This window comes from Anser cygnoides, chromosome 4 (genome assembly GCF_040182565.1).
Source record: "Anser cygnoides isolate HZ-2024a breed goose chromosome 4, Taihu_goose_T2T_genome, whole genome shotgun sequence".
NCBI classification, from domain to species: domain Eukaryota; kingdom Metazoa; phylum Chordata; class Aves; order Anseriformes; family Anatidae; genus Anser; species Anser cygnoides.
In genome coordinates, this window is record NC_089876.1 from 30,588,915 (window position 1) to 30,607,153 (window position 18,239).

The 18,239-nt window shown below is 39.1% G+C and overlaps 1 protein-coding gene across 2 annotated transcripts in view; it reads left to right on the forward strand.

The window, feature by feature from the left end:
* The first annotated feature begins 361 nt into the window (after positions 1-361).
* Positions 362-18,239, forward strand: part of MTHFD2L (methylenetetrahydrofolate dehydrogenase (NADP+ dependent) 2 like) — a 37,081-nt gene continuing 19,203 nt past the window's right edge. Inside the window, exons 1-5 of one of the 2 annotated variants that reach the window (XM_048074469.2) lie at positions 362-638; positions 7,187-7,371; positions 8,572-8,694; positions 13,540-13,692; positions 14,448-14,555. In XM_048074469.2, coding sequence (XP_047930426.1) covers positions 514-638; positions 7,187-7,371; positions 8,572-8,694; positions 13,540-13,692; positions 14,448-14,555 — 694 coding nt within the window. In that variant the 5' untranslated portion in view covers positions 362-513. The remainder of the gene's footprint in view (positions 639-7,186; positions 7,372-8,571; positions 8,695-13,539; positions 13,693-14,447; positions 14,556-18,239) is intronic. The other variant, XM_048074468.2, reaches the window with a different exon arrangement.

Sequence of the window (18,239 nt, forward strand, 5' to 3'; positions counted from 1 at the left end):
ATCCCCAGATGTACTCAAGAAACGTGTCAATGTGGTGCTTGGGGACATGGTTCTATGATTCTATGGTTTAGTGGTGGACTTGGCAGTGTTAGGTGGATGGTTGGGCTCGATGACCTTAAGGGTTTTTTCCACACTAAACATTTCTGCGATCCTGTGCTTGCCTGAGCAGCTCCGACTCGCGGCCGGGCTTGCCGCGCCACCTTTTGGCGGGAACAGCAGCTCACAGGATCCAAGCAGGGCAAAACCCAGAGGCGTCACCCGCCCTTCGCAACTTCTCTTGAGGAGCTTTCCACCTCAAACCCCTCAGCCCAGCAAGGTGGCATCTTCACCAGAGGCTCAACCTCTCCGTTTTTTAATTTTCCCGGGCTGCCGCCTCGCCTCGCCCCTCAGCCTCGCTGCCCCAGTCAGAGCCATCGGCGCCTCCTCCGAGCCCGCCCCCGGCCCCGCTACTTGCCCCGTGCTCCTCCCTTCGCCGCCGGGCTGCGGCTGCGCTTCGTGGTCGGCGGGAGGGAAATGGCGGCCGCCGCCTTCTCCTCCTCCGCCGCGCTGCGCCCGTGCTTGGCTCCCCTGAGGAGATGGCGAGCCCTGTCCTGCCCGGCGCCCCGCAGCGCCAGCGGCTCCCCCCGCAGCGCCGCCAGGTACGGCGCGCCTTCGCCTTCCACGTCCCCGCCGTGGGGTGGGGGTTACACAAAATGCCCCCCCCCCCCCCCCCCCCAAAACGCGGGGCGGTGGCCGGCTGCTCCCCGGGGGGTCCAGGCGGTGACCTGGGCGGGAGAGCCCTTGCAGCTCGGCCTTCCTTCCCCCTGCTGGCAGAAATCGGGCTTTTCAGGATTATTTTGTTCCTGGGACCTCCAGTTGTGTCTCGATTGTTTTACGCAGAATTACCTTGTACTAATTTTTTGGCGTCTGTCAGGTTGTATAACAATATTTTAATGGATCCTGGAGGATTTCTCTCTGAAGGGACGTGTGGTAGTGGGGGTCCATCTTTTTGCATCTCTGCCCTCAGAAGGACAGGCAGTGTGGTGCCATGGTGCTGCTCTCTTCTGGATGAGTATGAAGAAAAAAATGGGGGAAAAAATAAGTGGTGTCTGTGTATCTCATATAGCACTGCAGTGTTTGCTGAAAGCTTTGTAGCCTCTGTTTTCAAATATGAAAAGCTTGGTAAGCAATACTGTGACAGCCGCATTAAGTGTCTTCACCTTCTAGGCATTGTGTATGTTTTGTTGGTGCATGTGATTCTGCTGTTTTTCTGCACAAATGTCTGTGTTTCTGGAACAATGTATGCCCACTTTTGTTCTTTGCTGGCAGTAACTGTTTTTTCAATTTCAGGTAAAAGTAGATGCTCTTACGATAACGCTTTTACTGAGGTTTTTGTTGGGAAATACAGTGTATATGTAGAGTTGAGAACCTGTTGTGAAGCCTCATATGATTTTGGACTTGTGGTGTGTATGTGGATCTAAAAGAGTAGCTGGCATCTTGGTGTAACATTTTGCAAGTCACAAGAAAGATTCAGTATGTGAATTGTAACTTCACACAGGCTTCAGAGTAAGAGCATCCACGAGCAGGTGGGATGATAGCGGGGCAGGGAGCACAGGCGTACTTGCTCACTGACATCCCACCCTGTCAAGTTTTCCATGTGGATATATTTAAAACAATAATTCAGTTGTTTTGAGTGCTTTGGCTAATTTGCTGCAGTGTATAACCTTTCTGTATACCTGATGCCTTTGGTGTGATTCTCAAGTAATATTTCCATCAAAGGAGTTAACCTAGGTTCTCAATCTGCAGAGCATCAACATGTTACAGTATTTGCTATTTTTCTATTTGACAGCCCTGAGCATTTTTCCTTGAGCAGATGTATATACTGTCTTATTAATGTGGAAATAGGTGCAGTGTTTTCGTTTTAATCTGTTTTTCTCCCTGTCTCTAAGACTAGCAGAGGAAAGAATTTTTTTCAGAACTCACCACTGTATTTTTTCCGTATGTTGTTAAGGTAATACTTAAAAATCCTTCATGTTCTAACACCCATGTGTTTACAAGGTTTAGACACGAGTCCCTCAATAAATCTGGTGTTTGTTGGCTTTATTTGGCCCATATGTTGAGTTGTCCCCAAATATTTTCCTTGTTTGGCTATGCTAGTAGACAAATATGCATCTCATTAGTATAACCAAGTATTAATTGCAAGTTATTTTAGTCTAGTCATGTGGCTTCTTATAGTTGAGACAATGCAAAACCGTTTTTTAGATCATTTCTTTGTGTTTTTTTTTATTCCACTGAGTGTTATTCTAGGTGCAGCCTTGTTTTCCTCCCGGGTTATAGTACAGAAAGGAGTAATGCAAAAACCTGATCAGATTTGTAGCAGTTGAAAGTCATTCTGACTTTTATCTAAAACAGAAGGCTTTGTTTGCTTTTGCAAGTTAGCATGAAATGCATTAATCTTGGCAAACTAAGCATATGTTAAGCACCACCAGTGCTAACTGCCTGTGTGTACAAATACATGTTAAAGTATCGAGCATGCGTATTTGCAGAGAAGGTTCAAATGTCTTTGTTTTGCATGTTCAGAGTTCTCAGGCCAGGGAAGTGATTACTGCTGGAGATGTCAACCTTTTATTCTTTTAATAGCTAATCAATTTCTTCTTTTTATACCAGGTCTCTTTACTTTTTTTTCAGAAAGGTTTTTATTTAATTTAAACCACACTTCTGTTAGACAACAGATAATGTGTGTTTCCACAATATCCTGAATTTGTACAGAATTCTAAATGAAATTCTGGACCCACCAGAAATTAATAATAATGAAGGAAACTAGTAAATACTGCTGTCCCTGTAGAAAATAGAAGTAAAATGCTGTCATGGGTACTTTTCTTATTTGATATGTCAAGCTAAGTTCAAGTAACAGAATTTGAAGTTCAACTGAGCACAAGGTGTAAAAATAAATAATTTATTCTGGGAATTTATTAAAATCTTTGATAAGAAGAGCAATATACTGGCTTTCTGCAAGATGATCAGTTGAGATAATATAAGTACTGAAGTAATTTATTTTAGGACCTCTCTAGATGACCTTCATTTGAACTAGCTATTTAAGTATTGAGATTTTGGTTTGTATAACTGAAATATGTATGGTTAAGTGTGAACACCAAGTACTGGGATTTTTTAATTGCATTTAATCAAGTAGACTTGGAGAATGGTAACACAATTCAATACTTGCTGATTGTGCCATACCTAACTGTGGGAGGGAAGAATACAATCCTTATATTCTAAGTAATGTAATGGTTATTTTACACTTGTTTTATTTGTATTTAGATTTGTAAAAACCTACAATTTAGGTGCTGGCTGAGATAGGGCAGAGCTTCTACTTCTTGCTTAGACAGTAAGATGGTCTTCAAGGAAGATTAGAAAAAGGGTTATGTTTGCTGTATGTGATGGTGACATAAGCTTTCAAATCTACTAGACAACCTCAGCAAGGGAACTTTTATAAGAAATGGTGAACATTTCAACCCAAGTGATGGTTGTTGCAGTAGCAGTATTTACAGGTTGGTTCCAGTGACTCTGTTTTTGTTGAAATCTGGAGGGCACGTGGAAAGCTTTTAATAGCTTGGTTTTTGTGGCAACAGGGATGCTGGGTTTCTGAACCATTATCAAGCTACTGTGCTTTGCTTTGTTCAAAAAAAGGATTGTGCTGATGACATTGTACTGAGACTAGTGAATTGTGCGTGGTAGAGCCATGGTTGTGATCACCAGCCATGAGTGGATGGTGGTGGGGGGAAGCTTTCCGGCCTGCTACAAATAATAATAAGATTTAGAGAGATCAGCACAAAAAAAAAAAAGGCTTATGTTTTACTTTGCTTCTCTTTTTTTTTTTTTTGTTGAGGAGAGAACAATGCATCTGAAACTTCGCAGGCTATTTATTTGTAATTTTGTAAGATACTGACCTTTCACAAATTATTTGGTGATTTCAATTGCTGCGTGGTTCACAGTCAGCCTCCAAAGCAAAGGCTCACGGTTGTAGCTGAGTATTTTTCTCTACATAATTTTCAGTGAGATTCTCCTTGAGACCTGGAGTCACTTCCACAACAGCATAAATGCATACGTACTCAGTAGCATCTCACTCCCCAGCACCTTTAAGTTATGGGTATGGCAAATATAGCTACACTGTCAAGTGATAAGTTTTTTTAAATCTTGAAAGTATCCACATAGCTATGGGAATGTCAAAAAAGGATAGCTCATTGGAAGTAGGGCCATCCCACACCTTCATGTCATGTTCTGATTTTGTTTTTTTTCTTCTGCATGTGTGAACTAACATGGGATCATTTTGATTTCCTATAATCTGGGGTGCCCCAGAGTATCCGTTTTTTAGAGTAGCTTTAACTTGAAGCTATTTGTTCAGTCAAGTTTTTATCTTTTATAATTGACTTTCACTTAGGCTTGTAAAATTTGCTTTATGCTGTATTGAGAAGGATGCAAGCATTGTGGAGTGTAATCAATGCACCTCCTGTCTATGATATATTGTGTACATTTTGTCCTAGCTTATAGTGTGTGTATGGGGGGGGGATAATTGTTTTCTTGTGTGTGTGTATGGTGATGTGTTTTTTTTAGCACTATGGTTCAGTTCATTTGCTTTTGATTTTTTGGTCCTTGGATGACTGAGAATTTTGAATGCAGTGGGGTGAGTATGGTCAGATTTACACGAGATCCTCAAAACTTAATGAGTATGTGGTTAGTCTTTCGAGGAAGAGGCATGCACTTAAAATTGGCTGCTTAAGGATTAGGAAAACTAATACTTTGGCTATGCATTTAGAGTGAAAATAAAATATGATGTGGCCGTCATATCTGTTGGCATTAAAAATTAAGTTTTTGTATCATTAAGTATACATTTGTATCATTAAATATATATTTGTTAAATTTTTGTATCATTAAATGTATGTGCCATTGCTACATAGTTGAGCGTTAATTATTTATTTGGCATAATGAGTACATCGAATCAAGTGTCTCATGCCAAAGGCATGTATAGCCAAAGCATAAATCATGCAGATGAGAGAAGTATGGAAATGAGAACATAAAGAGGAGGCCGTACAGGAAAAAAAAAATAAAACCACATGTTGATTTTTTTTTTTAATTTAGAAATAAGTGCAAGTTAAACAGTGCTGAAGGTTAGATTGGGAAGTAGCTAAAGCTGGAGTAAAATTGAGGGAAACAAGATGTTAATGAATTGTGCCCTAAGTTGGTGTTACCTCGCTGCGTTTTCACAGTCAGAAAAGTTGTTGCTGTTATAGTATCTGATAGTTGTGCCAAGGAAGCTTAACTGTAGGTATATATTGTGTTAGGAGTTTTTGAGTTTCTGTGAGGAAGCAAGAGGCTCAAACAGTGTAGATAAAAGCTTCAGCAGCGCAGAAATACGTCACACACAGTGTGCAAGGTGAGCAGCACCTCTGCTGATAGTAAGCATACAGACGTGAACATGGAGAAGACTTCAGGAGAGCAGGAGAACAAGCAAGGTAAGATCAAGCTGGCATTTGGGGGATCCCAATAAAACAGGCCTTAAAGAGCACTTTTGGTAGAGATGCACTTGATCTTTGAGCCGCTAGCTACTGAGGAGAGCATAGGAAGTTGATGAAAGAAATTGGTAAAGGTCTTAAAGGCTAAGTTTGAATTTTGTTGTCACCAGTATCATGCAAGGGCGAGGGTTGGGCTTGTCAGTCGGATTTCTTACTTAATGTCACCCTCTGCCCAGCAGTGCTGCTGTTTGCAGCACTGTTACGATCTACCTTGTGTTCCACTTGAAATAAATGTTATTTTAAAATACGTTTTGACAGTTGTCATCTTATTGCTCAAAAATTCTCATGTTATTTGAAGGGAATGAGTTGTAGGAGAAAATAGAGTTGGCTGCTATTATTTCTGATCCAGAAAAATGTGTGTTCAGATATTTTGTTCTGCTTTGTAGCAGAGTCCTCATAGCACTGTTGTTCAGTGATCTGAAACGTAGACTGGATTTCCTCATCTGTCAGTCAGATAGAGAAGTGAAGTTTAGATGACTTCTTTTATATAAAGCCTTAGCCTGGTGTTTTGGGGGATTTCTTCCTGCCCCAGTTTACCTAACTTCACACCCTTCTGCTTTTAGCTTCTTGGGTTATTAAGATTTACCAAGAACGGCAGACGGTGCACACATCCCTGGAAGAGGTGAAACGGAACTTGATCTTCTTGGCTGCTTAAAATTATGATGTTGAATTGTATAGAATACCCTGTTTCAAACTGAGTCAGCGACACCACAATTTCTTGCCCTCTGGCTTTCTCTCTGTTCCTGCTTCTTCTTTCCTTCCCCTGCCAAGCAGTAAAGTTAATTTATAAAGGTTGGCTTATTTCATTAAAAAGTTAATATCATAGTACCTGAAAATGATGCATACTGAAAGTTTATTTCTTGCAGGTTGGAGGGGTGCGTTTGGGGGGTTCCATGTCCTTGGTTGGGGTCATGATCACTGCAGTGATGGAGGGAATGTTGCTGAGGGGGGCTGGAGCCAGTTGGAAGCACGAGACTCTTGAGTTTTCCTCTGCCTTTGCTACACAGGCAGGGCAATGGTGGTGGGCACTTCACAGGAGAAGGATGTTTGTCTGCCACAGTGCTGGTTGAGGTGAAGAGCGAGATTTCGGGAAGGACGGGGACATGAAAACAGAGGGTGTAACAGCAGCCCTTGACTTCATCAATGTAGACGTATCTAAGCTAATTTTAAGAAAGCTGAGAAACGTTATAATCAAGATTTGGACAAAATCCCATGTCACATATTTTTTTGAAGTAAGTTTGGGGAGTGAGTAGAAAAATTCCGTAAGACAGAAACAGCTTCATGGTTTAAGACTGTTCTTGCGTCCTGTTCCCAAACACAGGAATTGATAATTACTAAACCAGATCGGCTATGTGTGCTGGGAAGGTGGGGTGTGAGGCAGAAGGCAGGTGAAGCTTCTCTTTTGTATGCATTGGTGGCACTTAAATGCTTTTCAAATAAGATCATCTGAAGATATAAAAATAAGAGATTTTTTTTTTCCACAGGTGGATTTGTACTGCATTGGTATTTTTTCAAATAATATTTGGAATGCTACTGAATTCACTAGTCCATTTTAACACAGTAGATCACAAACTTAAAAAGTGTCTTGTTCATGCAATTTTTAGATGTAAATGTTTTGTGTCTTTTTGTCTTTATAGCGATGAAGCAACCGTTATCTCAGGGACAAAGCTTGCTAAAGAAGTCTTGAAGGAAGTTCAAAGGGATGTGGAATCGTGGATATCCTTTGGAAACAAGAGGCCTCATCTCACTGTTGTATTAGTAGGAGACAATCCAGCTAGTCACATATATGTCAGAAACAAGGTAAAAGCAGCTGCAGCTGTAGGTATGTACTATATAATATAAATGTTATTTTGGTAAGCGCAAGATACTGTGCTTTAAATATATATACATATATATCTAGAAGTGGGAGAATGATCTCCTTTGTATCTTTACTTGATTTTACACTTCTTTTTTTCCTCAATTTATCTGATCAAGCTAACATGGAAAAGTTGTACTGATATATGAAAAAAGTAGTTTTTACGTAATGTGAACAGTAGGGATAAATTTAATGCAGTACCTTAAATTGTTATTGGGAAGCAGTTTGGGCCACTACTTCAAGAAACTGCAAACTAAAGGTGGGTGGACATTGGGGGAGTTTTTTGACAGTTAAATGTCTAACTGTTTTTGAAAGGCTGGGTGAGTAAAGCAAATCTAAGGGGAGTTCTTTCAGTTTTTAGGTATAAATTCTTTCTGCAAGACACTGATTACTTTAAAATAAAGGATATTTACTTAAGAGCTTACCTCGTCAGTACCAGTTATAGTCCTCCTTTTATGTGTGGATTGTTCAGACTGTCTCCAACTTCAGTAGTGAACTCTACTAGCCTGCAGTTAGTGTAAACATAAGTCAAAGGAAAAAAAAAAGTGATTTCCTTCCTGAAGTCATTAACAATAGGCATCTTCATGTGTGTCTGCTGTATGTCCTGAAATTTCTGGGCTGTTGGAAGCTTTAGCTCTGCTGTAAATTCAGGCAAGCCAATCCAAAACCCATATTTCAAAGCCCTATATATGAAGGGCAAACTGTCAGGTAGAAATCAAATAGTGTGAAGCACAGTAACTGATGGCCTGGAGTAACAACCAGTCAGTACAGCATCTCACTTCCAAATGGAAGTAGCTTAAACAGAAAACTTCAACTTCATTGCTCACTGTGGAGCTGCAATCTTGTGAAGTAGCTTGAAAAATCTGAATTTTGTCTCGTAGCAGAAAAGTCATCATATTGCCAGTGTTAAAACTGTTTTTTTAATACACTTTTGAAGCTACTATGTCAAACTACTGATTTTTTTTGCATGGTTCATTGAGAGATTGCACTTGACACCTAGAAGTACAGCATTAAAGCCCAGAGAATTCGAGTGGGATTTTTATTGGAAATACTGTATGATTATTGAGGACGTTTGTCAAGCATCAGGCAAGTTGATAGACAAAATGAGTAAGCTCTGTGTAAATAAATTTCCTGATTACAAATATGTTTCTTTCTGTTTTTTATCAGGCATTTCTAGTGAGATCATACTAAAGCCTGAAGACATTTCTCAGGAAGAACTGTTAGATATGACATTAAAACTCAACAAGGATCCATCAGTTAGTGGTGTATTAGTTCAGCTACCTCTCCCAGGTAAGTGATCTCTTATCCCACTCCTCTAATACAGTCAGCGTGAGAGGAAAGTGTTTAACACCCTTTGCTGTGGCAAGTCTATCTCAGTGATATAAGAAACTCTCAAAAGTGGACACACATAATGAAGGACCAGATGAAGAGATTATAGAAATATTTTTTGTTGTACACAGAACAACCCCCCCCCCCCAGTTTTGTCTATTTGAATTCTCTTTTGTTTTTTTCTTAACATGTTGCACTCCTTTTCCTTGAACTCCAAGACCTTGCCACAGAACTTTGCTCTTCATCCCCCACCTTGTGCCAAGTTATGCTATTTAGCAGATGATGCTACAGCCTTTCTCACAGCACTTCCAATTTTTGCCTGTTCTGTGCTTTCCACAGTGTTCCAGGTGAGCTCTGTGCTAAGGACCTAAAAGCCTCTGTAATATTCTAGCTGATTATTTACCCCTTTGCAGTCTGTACTAAAAACTCACCTGGCTGATCCGTACAAATGAGTTGTCAGTAGCTGGCAAGATAGTCCTTAGACAGAGGTAAACTTTGCAGATTTTCCTACAAACCTACCTAAATCAACTTATTTAAACCAGTGTAAACTTTATTGTAGAGTTGTGCCTGAATTACTAGATTTATTGTAATAAGCTGACTGGCATGTTGAGTTTGCCCCACTTCAGTATTTCCAGATGTTGTCTTTTATCATATATTTAGACTGTAGGCTCTGAAGGGCAGAAGCGGTCTTTTTTGGGGATTTACAGATGCAATTCCTAGCACAAGGTGGGACCTGATGTGTTAGTGTTTGTAAACAAAACTGGTGATTGTGAAGTGAAAGATCAGCTTTTAGGTAAGCTCTTTGTTTCCCCTCTTGTAGTCTTGGTTTTCACTTTCAGACAGTTCTTACAGTCTTAATTGTGTATCCCCAAAACATCAATGGGACAGGTGGTATGTTTATGGAGGAAGAGAGGGATGTGCTTTGTTCATGTTGATAATAGACGCGTTGTTAGAATGAACGCTGATTTATTTACTTATTTTTGCACTTCATATGATATGAAAACTACCTGATACTTGTGCCCAAATTTGCCACCTGCTGGAATAAGTTGGCCACAAGGTGGAAGTATAACACCAGTAAGGAGAATGAAGTCTTGCATACAAAGTAATGAACTATGGGAGCTGGCTGAAAGTAGTGGGTTTGCTTAGAACAAGGATCTCTATCTGTAAGAAGAGATCAGGGCAGACAGGTTATTTAACAAGTTGTTGTCAATATTAAGAACTCATACAAGAGATTCAGCACTGACAGCCGAGGGATGGAAAACTTCTGCAATGTGTGTGACATAGGAGAGAGTCACCCTCTGGACTCCCAATCCATGGCTGCATTCCCCAGAAAAGGGAGGTGTTGTATGTCACATATCTTTCTTGTGCTGATCCTACATAAAATTGTTGGGTACCGCTTGCAGAAACACTTGTTATGAGATGGATCAGGACATGCAATAGGCTTTTGAGCAGTCTGCCTTCATTGTACAGAGTGATACATAATTCAATAAGGGACTGAAGCCTTAGTGATTTTTAAACCTGTTGAATATTTGAAAAGAAACAATCTGAACATGACTCTAGTTGTGTCAACTCACATGTCTATTGCTAGTACCTTTAAATGTTTTAAGGACACAAATAACTGGGTTAACATCCCTTTCAAGAACTACAGTATGTCTGTCACAGTAACTACGTTAAGACTAAATAGTTTCCATTTAACCTGTAAAACTTGCTAATTTGAAGCCTGGCTGTTGCCTACCGTAGTAAAACCTTGGAGTAATTTAGTTAACAGCAGAACCTTTCCAATACCACTTTGTCCATGTAGATATACGATAAAGGTACATATCTAATCCATCATGAACTGAAAATGTTCAGGAAATTCTTCTTATGATGGATGTAGCTTGGAGTGCTGAATTATTACTTAATATTATTTATTTACTGCTGAAATATCATGCTCTGGCAAAGAAGCAGAGAGAGAAGGGCAGAAAAGTTATTTACCTCCAATTTTCCAACGTCCTTTCAACTTGTACTGTAATGGAAGGATACAAAACCCAGAAGTTGTGAAAACTTGGATCAGTAGTGGCTGCTTACCCCACAGTTGGGGTGGTTGTGTGGTTTTGGATACATATTTATTTTTTCAATAAACCACACACAGGTGTGGCTTTTGATCAACATTGGGATAAAAATAGAAGCAGAGAATAGCTTTGTTCTCTTTGACTTTTGTGAGATGGAGCAACTTAACTTTGAGGATTATCATCTTTGCCCGAGGAAAACTTCCTTTCTGTGCACCTTTTGAGTGCGTTGCTTCTGATATGGTAATGGTTTCGTGGAGAGTTTCCTTATCTCTTCCATTGCCTGGAAGATGGCTGTGACATGTTAGATGCTTGTTTGAGATAAAACTAAGAAAACGTCAAGTTTTTTGCATCCTAAGCAGCAATGAAGTGTGGGACAAATTAGGATAAACATCATGTCCTTCTGTTGTGAAGGACAGTGCCAGCCAAAGAGCAACCTGCTTCGATGGAGCCAAGCACTAAAATCATAGCAAGGGCCCAGTACAGCTTCTCAAAAAGATATCCAAGGAGGTCGTCACTGCTGCTGAACAGCTTCTTCCTTGCTTCCAGTCCATATTTCTTGATCCACGTAGCATATTTTAGAATCTCTTTTGTTCCGTTGTTACCATTTTCATCAGTCCTCTCTTTTGAAAACCAGTCTTCATTTTTAGTATGTCTGCATTAGAGGCACACATTATTTATTGTGTAAATAAGAGGAGCTTGGAATGACAGCAAGGAGGTTTGGATGAACCTCACTTGAAAGAAGGCTAAGCGTGTTCTATGAGACTGGCACTAACACTGAAGAAATGATTTTGCTCCTCTGGAGCAAAAAGAGAGGGGGAGAAAAATAAGAAGATACTGTAGCCCAGTGGAAATAAACCAGGAAGAATATCTTGAGGCAAGTAAAAGCTACACATCAGATAGTTACTCTACTACATATACAATTGCAACTGTTGTTTCTTGTTGGAGGAGCATAGGGGATGATGATGACCAAGCTGACGCTTTATAAGCATCTCTGATGAGGCCAGGAAGGTGTCCACATCTTTGTTTCTCAGGCGCGTGCCAGCTGACATGTTCATAGCTATACAGTTGTACTTCTTTCCCGTACGTTGTGCCCTTTTTTTGAAATTCCATAAATCAATTCTTAGTGGAAAAAATGCGTATAAAACAGACTTCTTTGCCTCTTACATGAAATTGACTTTTGCCTGTCTGTTTCAGGGAAGCTAAAGCCAGGAAAGAGGTCTTTGTCAAAGCAATGTTCTGTCATCCCCCAGGTTCAAAGAAAAACATGGCTGACAGGTTTTTTTTTGTTTTTGTTTTTTTCTGAAAAACTGACTTATACAAGGTTCACAAGCTCTCTTTTCCAAAAAAAAAAAAAGTTACTTTCCTCAATGTACTTAACACCTTAATTTCCACAGGCCTGTATCTGTAGGATACAGAACGGAACTTTATCCCTTGTGAAAATGGAGAATTCAATCTCAAATCATAATAGTAAAGCCTGTTAAGCATAGTCTGGTGTAACTCTAAGGTGTTTTTTGTTTATTTGTTTTAATTGGAAAGCTTTTAACATGAGCTTACCACATTTTAAGTTCCTTAATATGCATGATATCTTTTAATTAGATCGTTTCTTTTTATGCAAAATAAGACAATACATGAATAGAGCAAGGTGACCACTAAATATCATAAAGATGTCTATAAAACACTGTTATTGGAAATGCCTCAATTTCATGATCAACACTCATTTCCCCTTTATTGGGCTTTTTTTAACATCCTGTTATGCACCCCGAATTGACCTTCGGGTTGTGTCACCTCACAATAGCAGAGTTCAGTTAGGGATCTAGTCTAGAATGGGCATTCTATCCTTATAGAAGAGATGCAAAAAATAGTTCTGAGATGGTACTAAAGCTTGAGTGTAGTTCTGGAAAAGGTTAAATATATTTTTTAAATGGTGTCCTTTCTGGGTCAGTGTGGAGACATGCTTTATAGAGCTGTTCCTCTAGAGTGTCCTAATGTATGCAACTTTTATACTTGGTTTTGTAACTTTGCGGAGTTGGAACTGGCTAACACATATCGTTATCATTATTACTATCAATGCTTATGTATTCTAAAGTTTAAGCAGCTGCAGACTTATCCTGTGTTGCTAGTGTATATGAAAAATGCTTATAATGAATAGTTAAAAATAATAAATTATGTGCAGGTATCTTCATTTCAACCATATTTAATGTTTGACAGTGAGGAGCTCAAAACAATTTTTTTCATTCTTAGTTTTCCAGAGAAGTAGGATCTATCTTGATCCCCCAATTGGCAAATTCTTTAAAGCAATTGTCATGTTATAAAATTGAAACTAAAGGTAAGACCTGTAAAAATCGTTTGAGATTACCATTTCCTTACATGTGATTAAAACTTAGGTCATATATCTTGTGGTCTGTTAGAGATGGGTAATATGCACAAAATGATTTTTCTGTGCCAAATTATAATTAGTGCTTCTAGATTGTAGAAGAGACTCAAGCGTTGTGCTTAAACTCTTCAATAATTGTCATAATTGATAGCTGAGTATCAGTCTTAAAGTTTGACCAAATCTTTTGTATTAGCAGTGTTATGCACTGACTCATTGAATTTCCAGTAGATGACTAGAAGGGTTGAGGTTCTAACTTCCGTCGTTGAGGGGGAGATAATTACTTTAGCTAGATGAAACTTTGTTTCTCAGTGTAATGATTCAGGTAGGATTGATGACTCCTGACAAGTGAAAGAAATGTAATTTGAAAGCCATGTTTCCCAGACCATATAGATGAGCGAACAGTTTGTAATGCTATCGCACCCGAAAAGGATGTGGATGGATTTCATATTATTAACATTGGACGTCTGTGTCTTGATCAGCCTTCGATAATACCTGCAACTGCTGCTGCTGTGTGGGAAATAATAAAGCGGACAGGTAAGAAACTGAACTCTATTGAAACTTTTATTTAAGATGCAGAAAATGAATGAAGATGAAGTCAGGTGTGAATTAGAAGGTGTGGGCTATCCTAATGTTTTGCACTCATTGAAGAACCAGTGTTCTTCAATGTTATTTTGTTCTTCAATGTTCTTCAGTGTTATTTTTTTATTTTTTACCAGTATTGTAACTATTAATTAAGTGTAGGTGGTAGTTCATGTAAAATACTCAAAGCGTTTTTTTCACTTCCTTTCTGCTTGTTAGTGTTGCAAGGGACTTTAAGTAATATTCTTTGCTTTGTGATTAGTTATCAAATACAAGATTTTGATTTGTAATTTCTTGTGGGGCAAGGGGGGGAGAACAACAGAATTGAGAACATGTAAATTGGTCGCTAGAATGGGAAAGGGTATTTATAATATGACATCTTTTTAATGTGTAGTAATAGATGCTCCTATTACTCCTATTGATTGGCGTACGAGCTTGTGCTTCACTTTGTGGTCAGAGAACAGAAATTAAGTCCCTCCAAAGGGAGATTTAGATGACCTAAATTAGTTGCCAGTTCTGTTTCTACTCTGAAAGTCAAAACTTGTTTTGTGGATTCATACCTCCAGTTCAACCTTGTGGGTTTCCAAGTCATATTAGTATCAGCAGTCTGCAACAGCAAATAATTAGATCTTGGGCATTGAGAAGAAGGGGTTTATCTCAAAATAGCAAAATCTTGTGCTCTGTTTTGTTCTGTGTTGTTTTCTTTGAAGGAATCCAAACGTTTGGAAAAAATGTTGTTGTAGCTGGAAGATCTAAGAATGTTGGAATGCCGATTTCAATGCTTTTACATACTGATGGAGAGCATGAAAGACCTGGCGGTAAGACGGTCAATGTTGTCAGGTATTTTTAATGCTTTAACTTGCAAAATCATTAAAATTAAGCTAAACTGAGAATTCGGATAAAGAGAGAGCTTTTGTGTCTTGCATGACATTTGCAACTGGAGCAAGGAAGTTAATTTGCTAATATATTTCCTGATCGTTTCTCAGGAGAGAAGGTCAGTTTCTGGACTGAACTTTTTCTGGTGTTGTGTCATCACTTTCTTAACCTTTTGAAACGGCTTCCATTTAAATTAAGGATCTTTTCCCAACTTAAATGATTCTGTGGATGGGACCTGGAGCAACCTGACTTAGTGAAAGGTGTCCCAGCTTATGGCAGGGGAGTTGGAACTAGATGATATTTAAAGGTCCCTTCCAACCCAAACCATTCTATAATTCTAAATATTGTTAGCACCAAACATTGAGGATAGTACCTGACAGCATAGCCTTAGAGCTACAGCAGTTTGTATGATGTTTATACTAAGTAAAATAGCTTATAAGCCTTATCTTCATGCTTATATAATGCTGATTTCAAGTTTTTCCATACATAAATAAAAGCATTAAACATAATGCTTGTGTTGTGCTATGTTGGTTAGGCTGTGATTATGAAAATACCATAATTACCAACAAAGTAGCTTTTCAGTGTAAGCTTTATGACACTACTTGTTGGTCTGGGGGATTTTTCTGCAGTGCAGTTTATATCCCCTTGGAAATCATAGGCTGTAAGGAAAATGTTTTTGAGCAATTTTAATTATAGAAGCATGTATGTGCTGCTGTAACTGTGTTTTAGGAAACAAATAAACATTACATAGAATACTGTTGTTTTGCAGGTTCATTTTGATGTTAGAAACTGCCACAGTGGTGTGCACGAAGGAGGTAAACGTGGATGTTTAATCCCAGGCAAATTTAATAGGACTGGAGTGAAATCTGTTATTAATATAATGAAACGCTAAAAGCTTCTTACTAATCACAGAGTTGGTTTTTCCATTCAGCCTCTGTGGGAAAGTTGCTATTTGAAACTTCTCGGAGTGTTTGAATTGTAATTACCATCGGTGTGTAATTTTGGTCTCATCCCCATTCCTGTGAAAATTAGTAGGATTTTTGCCATTTACTGCAAATACCGGGGTTCCATGTAGTGCTGGCAGTGCTTTTCAGTGATCCAGCAATGAAGTTGGTAAGAGGCTTTCTTTGGTGCAGATGTACATTGTAACCTACTTCGATGTTTCTCAGTGGGAAATGAAGAGGTTTAGCAACCAGTGGTTCTTTCAGCAACTTATTTTAAAACCCTAAGTAGTGGCGCAGAAGTGTTCATGCTGTAAATAGTGTTTTTGTAGTTGTCACCTTTTGAGTTAGTTGGGTCCATGTCTCTGAGTTGTCTTATATTCTGGGACTGCAGCTGTACTTTGGCTGGCCAACAGTGTGACTTGCTCTTGGGAGCCAGTCTGTGAGTCTGCTGGGCTATGAATGAGCTTTGTTCTCCTTCAAGGTAGTCTGCCTAGGCTCTGATTTCTGGCGTAATGCACACTTACTTCACCAGTAGCGCCATTTGCTGGGGTTGTCATTAATGCTATGTATGTCAAGTGTGCTGTGTGGGGACAGAAAAACATTCAAATATACCTCTCCCCACCCTGGAATCTAGATGTGAAAAGTGTTAACTTGTTATTGTTACCTATTAACGTTATCTTTCATTATTCTGAAGAAATGGATGCCTTTATAAGCCAGTCTTTCTTGGTTTCCAACCTGCAAAGCAGTAGTATACACTGTAAGGCATCTGACAATAAGAAAACAAAAGAACATCTGTTGTTCTTGCACACTGAACAAGCACTAAACACGTATTGGGTGTGTACCTGCTAATAAATCCTTTCCAAGCTGGGAGTAGAGTTTTCATTCCAGACACGTGGAGTGGGCTACCTTTGAAGATCTGGTTGGTATTCTGCAGTTAACTATCGTGTCCTGCTTGGAGCAAAAGCCTGGCTGGGTGTGGAAGGGAAGGCAGGCTAGACAGCGGTTTCAGGTCTACTACAGTGGTTATCACAACGTAGGGATGTATCGTGAGAGAGAAGAAGCTGAAGTCAGTTGAGATAAGCTGAGACAGGCAGTGAAAGAGAATGCATAAAGCTAATGTTGCCTGAAATGGAGGAGGTGGAGCTGCAGTACAGACTGAAAATGTGAATGTAATAAAAGTAATAGCTGAAGCGGAATTAACCTTTCCACCTGTGTTTTAGCAGCTGGTAGCAGGGCAAGTTACATGTGTTAAGAGATACAAGATGAGGTAGCTTTAGCAAGTGTGCAGTTTCTAGATGAAATGTTTTGAACATGAAAATGACATGTAAAATTGCACGTTTTTATTTATTACCAAACAATGGCAGGCTTTCCTCTATGTGCACATTTAGAATGGTTTAAGCTCGTTAAGATGAATCAAGTGGAAGCTTTTTACTTTTTCTTTCTTACTTTCTGTTGATGAGGTTAGAGCCCAGACAAGACATTGCAAGTGCTGATAAAACACGTTCAGGTTATCAGTCAGGATAGGGTTTTAACAGCAACTGGTACTGCCTTCGTGAAATAAATGTGGCTGAAAAGTGATGCAAGGTGTGTGGATAGGTTTGTAGGTTTGGTTTGGTGTATTTTTTTTTTAGTAGTAGGTTTTCAATTCTTCAGAAGCAAAACTGGAAAGCTGTGGTCTGTCATCTGTGATATATGTAGAAACTGTAACGTCCTGCAGGTGGCGATAACTGATCACGTAGGAAAACTATCTGTAAACTTACAGAGCAATTTGTGTTCTTCATAGACAGGTCAAGAGACTTTACATAATAAGCTAGTGAAATAGCTTTGCAGTATCATGCTAAACCTTATTTCCTAAATATCTTCCTCTGTCTTCTTTCAGCAAAAGTAACAGTGTAAAAGTAGTTATTTTCTGTTTTGGCCTGATCTCAAATGGAAAATCTACCCTTTCAGAGGTGTCTGTAAGCCTCTGGGCTGCTATTTGGAAGGTGGGGTTGGCTTTTTTTTTTAGTGTTGAGAGTAATTGCTTGTTTTCAGGAGCTGACTACAGACATGCATTTCTAAATTATTGAGAGGAAATGATTTTAATTCTTAAAAGCTGTGAATATTCATAACTTCAGATCTAATCCGTTGTTTTCTCTCAGCCTCCTTGCTGAATACAGTACAAGAGGTCAAAATAACCTTACTATATATGTGTTTTTGGAAGTAATGGTTGTAGTTTCAGATAAAACATCTTTCTTATCCTTACCTGAAAATTTGATAACAGAATATTACTCTGTTTTATTCAAGCTTTTCTTTCCAGAATCCAGTGATAAGTTTGACTTGCATGTGTGAAGGATCACCCTTCACAGAACATTTCCTAGAGAAGGGAAGTGTGTCGCACCAAAGAACAGACGTGATTCTCCTACAGCAGGCAGCGTTTTGTTTTTAATTTGTTTTAGAATGAGGCCTCCAAAGGAGGAAAACTATAACTGTCTCTACAATCTGTACGTGACTCAAGAATGTGTGTGAGACCTCCATAAAAACAAATCAACAATTGGAGAGAAGACGCTTTAGATTAGCAAAATCAAAAGTAACAATGAATAATTCTTTTGTCATGTTCCTCCTTTTTCTTTTTTTTTAATTATTATTAGTTGCCTTTGGGATCAATAAGTGACTTTGGAGAGAAGAAAAATAGAAGGAATC